The 8,504-nt window shown below is 42.9% G+C and overlaps 1 protein-coding gene across 1 annotated transcript; it reads left to right on the top strand.

Annotated features, from left to right (window-relative positions):
* Nucleotides 1–2,176: 2,176 nt before the first annotated feature.
* LOC135979799 (olfactory receptor 10A4-like) lies at nt 2,177–3,169 on the top strand. Its single transcript, XM_065579999.1, has one exon. The coding sequence runs from the start codon at nt 2,177–2,179 to the stop codon at nt 3,167–3,169; it is 993 nt and encodes a 330-aa protein (XP_065436071.1).
* The last annotated feature ends 5,335 nt before the right edge of the window (nt 3,170–8,504 follow it).

The following is an 8,504-nucleotide window of genomic DNA, read 5'->3' as shown; positions in this document are numbered from 1 at the left end:
GGGCTCTGAGCCCCTCCACCTCCCTCTGGAGCCAGAGAGCTTCACTGGCAACTGCAGGGAGCCTGCGTCCCTGCACTGGCCCTAGGCGGGGTCTGGGAGGCAGGGACATGGGCTGGAGGCTGCTCGGGCCCTCCGCCCAGGCCAGGTGGAGGAACCCAGGCTCCCCACAGCTGCCAGCACAGCTCTCTGGCTCCGGCAGGGGGGCCTGCTTGGAGCCGCAGGCCGGCCATGGTAAGAGCTGGGTGGGCAGTTGTGGGGAGCTGCAATGGACCATCCACCTGCCATGGATGGGGCCCAGAGCAGCCCCCGGCTCGTGTCCCTGCCCCCAGGACCTCCGCCCAGTGCATGTAGAGGGTCCGCACTGCAGCTCCTCACAGCTGCCCACCCGGCTGCTACCATCAGAGCCTTGCACACGTAAAAAAATTGTATCTGAATCTGCGCTGCTATCTGCAAAAATAGTCCATGGATATCCGCAGATATAAAGCGGATACCTGCGGATTTGCAGGGCTCTACCCATAATGTCTGTTTCTTTTGTTGATTTCATGTTCTCCTGTATATAAATGGAGTGTCCAGATGCCTTCAAGAGCTGTGAAAATATCACTCAACTGCCAGTGAAAAGCATCTATACAGACCTTACTCCTAATGATGAGTAAATTTCTACATTTGCCCATCCAAATGTCAGCCAACAAATAAAGAAATAAATCCAAATCCCTTCTGAAACTATGATTTCATCAGTATTGATGTTTTCCATGAAAAAATGTTGATGTCAATGGCAGTTTTCAGTTTTCCATTTGATTTCATATAGACTATTCTGAATCGAAATTAGGGGTTTCGCTATTTCAACTTTTCATATAAATTCAGGGTGAAAACAAATATTGGAATATTGGAATTTCACATTTTCCAGCCAGCTCTGCATTTAGTGCAATGGTCGTGGTGAGGAAAGTACTCACAAACATCAATAGAGGCTCCCCAGAGTATCTCTTAAGAGAGGCAGAAGAATTCCCACCTCTTCCCCAGGTCTCGCTATTTAGAGAAAAACATTCCCTTTTGTTTTAAATTGTTCTGTGTTGTGCACTCTGCATAGAGCTCCACTACAGTGTGCTTTGGTTATTGGATTTAATTTTCTCTACTTCATTCCCTTTTAATGTGTGTGTATGTGTGTGTGTATGTGTGTGTGTGTGTTCAATTTCCAGGAGAATGGTTCTGTAGCAATGGCAGAGTTTCAGGTATCAGGAATGCTGATTCGCAGTGTAAACCCAGTCTCTTCACCCCATCATTCCCCTAATTATTCCCCGTTTCCCCCTTAGTAGCTCACTATTATTTGATGTGTTGCTTTGAGAGCCACATATTGAAGGTGCTAAGGGTATGCAAAATACAATATCTTTGTTATTGCTCATTTTTATTTCAACTCTGTCATTTCACTTTCATGCCCATTATTAGGAAGTTCCTTGTCAACAAGTAACCTTGAAGTAAAACATCTGTGGAAAACCTTCTAACATTCTAGGATCTTCATTCTTGTAAAATTCTTTATAGCAATCTCATAAGACAAAGATCTTCAACTGGTGTAAATAAGTATAGCTCTTTTTATACCCATGGAGCTGTTAAAATTTACACCAGCAAAGGTACTGGCCCTAGCTCTTCTTTTGTATGTTGAGAGAAACAAATGCATTTCAGATACTGTGATGATAAAGGATGGAATGATTGCAATTGTTCTCTAATATTTAGGGAAGAATAACATTTTTAGTACACAAAAGGCCAAAATCCCCCATTGTTTTCACCATTTATCAAGCTTCTCATTCTTCAAAGGGCTTCAAACCAATTGGATTCAGCAGCATCAGTTTATTCATGTGAGTAGTCCTCACTTTTGTGAGTTGTAACTGCAGTGGGAATACTTGCATTCATATAACAATTCTCATGATTAAGAGCCGAATGAGATCAGAATTTGCCCTCATTTGAGAAATTTTATTTGGTAAATGTGGCTAAAGAATAACATTCTCAGAGGAGAAAGAAAGAAAGAAAGAAAGAAAGAAAGAAAGAAAGAAAGAAAGAAAGAAAGAAAGAAAGAAAGAAAGAAAGAAAGATCACTTTTTGATTTTTTATGTAGACTGAAAAAAATGTGTTCGAAGAGGAAAAATAGAACCTCAGATTCAGTATCTTTCTTTGTCACCCCATACAGATGATCTATTCTGAGAGCAACCCAGGAAAGAACCAGACCATCTCTGAAGTATTCATCCTGGTGGGGTTTTCAAACCTTAACAAGCTGCAAATCGTTCTGTTTCTGGTGCTTCTGGTCATCTACCTGGTCACCCTGATAGGGAACCTCCTTGTTATCCTCCTTATAAAGTTAAACCCCTCACTCCACACCCCCATGTATTTCTTCCTGGTGAACCTGTCTTTCTTGGAAATCTGCTTCACCAGCAGTGTGGTTCCTCAGCTGCTGATTCACCTCCTAGTGGAGCAAAAGACCATCACCATTGCAGGCTGTGCTGCCCAGATGTACGTCATCACCATCATGGGCCTGACGGAATGCTGCCTCCTAGCAGTCATGGCATACGACCGTTACATGGCCATTTGTCACCCCCTGCACTACAAAACTATCATGAGTGGCCAGGCGTGTGCACAGTTCGCGGGTGCTTCATGGATCATCGGCATATCGGTGGAAGTAGTTCAGACCACTTGGATCTTCAGCCTGCCCTTCTGTGGCTCCAACCGCATCCACCACTTCTTCTGTGACATCCCACCAGTGTTGAAGATGGCATGTACGGACACATCCAAAAATGAGATTATGGTCTTCACTGTGTCGGTGCTGTTCATCATGAGCCCTTTCCTGATGATAATCCTGTCCTACATCTGCATTATTTCTACCATCCTCATGCTGCCATCAGTAGAGGGAAGGAATAAAGCTTTCTCCACCTGCTCCTCCCACCTCATGGTGGTGACTTTGTTCTATGGAATGGCCCTTATCTCTTACCTGGGGCTCAAGTCTAGCTTCACCCCGGAAAGTAATCAAATGATTTCCCTCATGAACATAATTGTGGGACCAGTGTTGAACCCCATAATATACACTCTGAGGAACAAAGAGGTGAAGGGAGCCTTTATAAAAACAGTAGAGAAGAGCATCTTTTCACACAATTGGAGAAAACAGAGAATGAAAGATAGTGTTAGTTAAAACAGGGGAATGAGGGAAATTCATACATGTTTTGTTGAATTACTCCCGATGACCGTCATTTTTTAAATTGAAATTGTGCCATTTGAAAAGCTTTGACCTCTTGTAAACCTGTCTGGAAAATGGGAAGAGAAACTTTTCTTACCAAAAATACCCAAAATTTTAAATATTTAAATTTTCATGAAAATTTGATAGAACCAGATTTAAACTTAATTGAAAAAATCAAATGAGAAAATATAATCCAAGTAGTTTCTTGATTTTATATCTCAAAATTTGAAATGTCAAAGCAAAAAGTAAGCTCAAAATGAGAAACATTTCATGAAACATTGAACTTGGTTTGTGCAATTTTAACAATTTTCATCAAAATGTTAATACTTGAAAAATTCCAACCTGCTCTACAGAAAAGTCCATTTAGGCTTCTCCTTTTCCTGGGTTGGATTTTTTTGGCCTGTGTCTTGATTGCATTTCCCCAGTGCTCCCTCTGGTCTAATTTTAAATAACATTCCTCAACACTTATGAATGTCTTGCTATGTAAGACTCTGGTGGATCTTTCAATGCCTAACATGATCAGGTCAAACAACAACTCAGGGAGCTGGCTACTGACTTCTATGGCATTTTGCACAGGTTCAGAGCCTATGCTAGCAGATCATGGTGCATACCATAGATTCATTGATTAAAAGGCCATGGGGAAGCATTTTGATCATCTAGTTTGACATCCTGCTTAACACAGGGCAGAGAATTTCAACCTGGTGATTCCTGAGTCAGAGAAGCACTGTACATAGTTTATATTACATATGTAAAATAATAGCTGTGTTATAAACTCATATAAGTGGTCCGATCAATGTATCACAATATTGCACCAAAAGCCTGTGTATATGGTACATCTTTGTATAACTATATGATAACATACATTTGTATATTCTTATAATGAGAAATACTACTCTGTTGGCTTGTCTCCCTATATCACTGCCTACATATAAAAAAAAAAAAACAAATTTAAATCCTCTATCCCTAGCTCAGCAATTACAGGACTATATGCCTTCTTTCCCTAAATATCCCTATAATGCATTTTTAAGATGCACTGGCTGGCTGTATGTCTTGGCTTTTATTATTTCTCTTTGATAGAATTTGCTGATTTGTTTAAAATGATACTGTTAAGAAGATAAGCAATGTGTCATGTTGGAAGAAGTGAGAGTTACATACATGTAATGATAAACAAAAAAACTCCCTTTCTCTGAGAAACTTAGAAGCAGAGTGGCCTAGGGCAACATGTTCCAGAAACTACAAATTCAGCAAGAACATTTTAGGCATTAGGTTATTAACACTTGTGCATGAATAATATATAGGCTCTGTAAAATTCAATGGATAATGTGTTGGATAAAGTTTGGGGGCAATTGAGAATAGCAACATGAATGAGAACACATATGAAAATGAGCCCAATGCTGGAGAAATGCTAGCATTGGGCTCATTGGGCTAATTGGCTAGCCATTCACAATCTTTGTTTAATCCTGATCTGATGGTGTCAAATTTGCAAATGAACTGAAGCTCAGTGGTTTCTCTTTGGACTGAGCTTCAGTTCATTTGCAAATTTAACACCATCAGATCAGGATTAAACAAAGACTGTGAATGGCTAGCCAACTACAAAAGCAGTTTCTCCTCCCTTGGTGTTCACACCTCAACTGCCAGCAGAGGACCTCTTCCTCCCTGATTGAACTAACCTCGTTATCTGCAGACTGATTCTTGCCTGCATATTTATACCTTCCTCTGGAAATTTCCATTATATGCGTCTGACGAAGTGGGTATTCACCCACGAAACCTTATGCTCCAATACATCTGGTAGTCTTAAAGGTGCCACAGGACTCTCTGATGCTTTTTACAGATCCAGACTAACACGGCTACCCCTCTGTACTTAACTCTTTGGGTTGTTTTGCAAGGGGTAGTGTAAGTATAGGGATGCTCAGCTCCTTCTGTATTATGGCTAACGGCCGTGCTGGGATGGAGTGTTTGTGAATTTCCTAACTGTGTTAATAAATCCATTTTCCATATAATGTAATCTCCTAAGTGTGAGTGTTGCAACCATGCACATGGGGGTTCCCAACTGAACAGTGATTCTGATAATACTGGGCCTGATCTTGGGACAAGAACCTACCAAGTTTCAGAATGATGAATAGGGGAAGTAAACTGGTAATATGATCAAGATACATTCAATAGATCAGGCAACAGATTGTTGTCCACAGATGGAGAGAATGAGCCCTGCTCAGCATGTGTGTGTGTGAGAGTCTGTGTGTGTGTGAGAGAGAGAGAGAGAGAGAGAGAGAGAGAGAGACTGTTTCTACCTGCTTGGGGTAATGAGCCATCCTCAGTTTGTATGTGCGTGCACATGTGAGTGAGTGAGTGACTGTCCCCCCGACAGGAGGAAATGAGCCATGCTCAATGTGTGTGTATGTGCCACTGCTGCCCCCTCCACTTATAAACAGCCCCATAGACTCATTCATGGCCACGGTGGTCAGGAAAGATCTTTCATTTACAGCTCATCCAAAAGATATAACATCCACCAGAAACAGTGTCCCCTTCCACTGTGATGAGTTGCTGAGGGTCAGCACCAACTTTAAGGGGAGAGCATCCCCTGCTAATCCACCCTACCCACCCTCTGCAGCAGAGGTCTCCCAAGCGCCATGCTGGGGCACTGTGCTAAGCAGCCATTCTGATGGGAGATGGTCCGCAGCTGAGCCCCTCACCTTGCTCCTTGCGGCACAGGGCCACGTGGTGCCCTGCTGAAGCACAAGGGGTCAGCATGGACCAAGAGACAGCCGAGCCCCACCAGGTGAGACCCCACCCAGCTCTTTGCAGCATGTCATCCCTTGGAGCTGGTCTGGAGCATGGGGGTTACACTGACCCACAGAGGAGAATGTCCCTTAATGAGTCCTCCACCCTATTCCCTGCTGTACAGCACCCCTTACTGCTGAACTGGGACGTTGGGATCAATGAAGCTGAGAACATCCCACAGAGCCCTCCAGGCCCATCCCTATAGATCAGCGCCCACTGGTGCTACACTGGGGCATTGCTTCCAGCACTGACTAAGGGGGAAGTGTGCCTCAAACTGAGAATCCCACCACAGTCCCAATAGCACAGCCTCCTTCTTCCATGCTGGAGTAATGGGGTCAACACTGTCTTAGAATTGAGAGTGCTCCCAGCTGAGCTCATCACCCCACTCCCTGAAGCGCACTACCCCCAGCACCTCTCAGCTTCCACACAGAGTTTATTCTAATGCTCCTGGGAACTAGCCCTGATTCTGGTCCCACTGCAAACTTACTGGAGTAAAAGGGAATAGTCCCACTGACTTCGATGGGCTTTGGATCTGGTCCTCTAGGAGGGAAATGGGCCCTGTGATTGGGACAGTGGAGTCTAAGACTGAGGACTCCTGGGTTCTGTTCCCAGCTCTGGGAGGGGAGTGGGGCCTAAAGTTTAGAGCAGTTGGGACTGGGAGTCTGAGCTCCTGGGTTCTAATCGTGGTTCTGAGACAAGAATGGGGCACACAATCTGAACATCGGGGAACCGGAGTCATGAGCCTTGGGCATTGTACCTTAGTCAACCCCGACTCTGTGTTGTGTTGCTTTGGACAAATCATTCCTTCTTCTAGACAAAATTTTATCACACAATTTACCACAGTTAGTAAATCCTATTATGATTTTCATCTAGAAAATACACACGATGATGATGATTGATGATACAACTTTCTACGAAATGACTTCCCTAGTGAATTTTGTTTTGTTGCAGGTTGAGGCAGTATTGTTCTTCCTTTGAAGAATATTACAAGAAATTTCCTTTAGGGAGTAGGTCCCAGAAGCCAGTGAATGAAATAAAAACACCTCTCTTTCCTTCAACACACTTAGCGTCTGCAGCTGGGAGAGGGAACTACTCTTCTTAAACAAGGTAGGCTATTGATGAATGACTTAAGCCCCCAACCATTCTCCCACTGAAGTCCATTGTGTTGTGCCCCAGTCTGCAATGGGACCAGGATTAAGTCATTGGTTTCTTCATTTGAATTTTCCATACAGTGGCAGGGAATCTTAGAGTGTGTGTTTCTGAGCATCTGGGTTGTGTCTGTATTCATATCTATCTATCTATCTATCTATCTATCTATCTATGGATGTGTGTGTGAAACACTATACCCCATATTCTTCATAGAAATAATGTTATAATATGGTTATAGCATATCTAAGATGTATATTATGCAAGATGGGTCTTGTGAAAGATCATTGGAAAGTTTATGATCTGCTGAATATGATTATCCTATTTATATGCATGTATCATTACTGTATTTGAATTTAGGACTATTGACTATGTAACAATTACAAGGTGGTTTACACCTGGAAAACGCCCACCACACAGAATGAAATCAGTCTGGATTGGCCATTGGGGAGAACAATAGGACTTTGAAGATGCTAATCTCCCACCTTCCTGAGAAGCTTCCTGGGATGCCACAAAAATAAATAAATAAATAAAAATAATTACCCTCTTTGCGAAATCTTATTTTGGTAAACATTGTTATAGAATAGAATAACATTCCTGAGGGGAAAACAAAAGAAACGCAGAAAGGAGAAAAGATCCCTTTTTTAATTTCCATGGAGACAGACAAAAAATGTGTTCAAAGAAGAAGAATAGAACCCCCGATGCTGGAAACTGGTATACCTCCATTGCTGGTATAAACTGATGTAGCTCATTTAGAGTCAATTCATCAGACCCCGTCTGTTGCAAATCAGCTGTAGTTCCACTGGTGTCAAAGTGGTCAGCTCTCCAGCTGACCTATATTGGCACAGCTTGATTGACATCAATGTGGCTCCACCAGCTTATGCCTCATGATGATTGGGTCCAGTTATATATTTCTATACAGAATTGCAGCAGGTTTTAGTCTGAAGCATCCCAACAGAAAGGAAACCAGTATGAATTGTTTGATTCACATCCACATGTTTAGTATTCCTCAGATTCAGTCTCTTTCTTTGCCACTCTTACAGACGACCTATTCAGAGAGTGACCCTGGAGAGAACCAGACCATCTCTGATGTATTCATCCTGGTGGGGTTTTCAAACCTTAACAAGCTGCAAATCATTCTGTTTCTGGTGCTTCTGGTCACGTACCTGGTCGCCCTGATGGGGAACCTGCTTGTTATCCTCCTTATAAAGCTAAACCCCTCACTCCACACCCCCATGTATTTCTTTCTGGTGAACCTGTCATTCTTGAAAATATGCTACACCAGCAGTGTGGTCTCTCAGCTGCTGGTTCACCTCTTGGTGGACCAAAAGACCATCACCATCGCGGGCTGCACTGCCCAGATGTA

This window comes from Chrysemys picta, unplaced genomic scaffold (assembly GCF_011386835.1).
Source record: "Chrysemys picta bellii isolate R12L10 unplaced genomic scaffold, ASM1138683v2 scaf1225, whole genome shotgun sequence".
Taxonomy (NCBI): Eukaryota; Metazoa; Chordata; order Testudines; family Emydidae; genus Chrysemys; species Chrysemys picta.
The sequence above is the reverse complement of the archived record's forward strand: the minus strand, read 5'-3'. Positions and strand labels throughout refer to the sequence as shown.

What these genes read in the sequence shown, in the direction of transcription:
- LOC135979799 (XM_065579999.1), top strand. Translation starts at nt 2,177, where the DNA reads ATGATCTATTCTGAGAGCAACCCAGGAAAGAACCAGACCATCTCTGAA.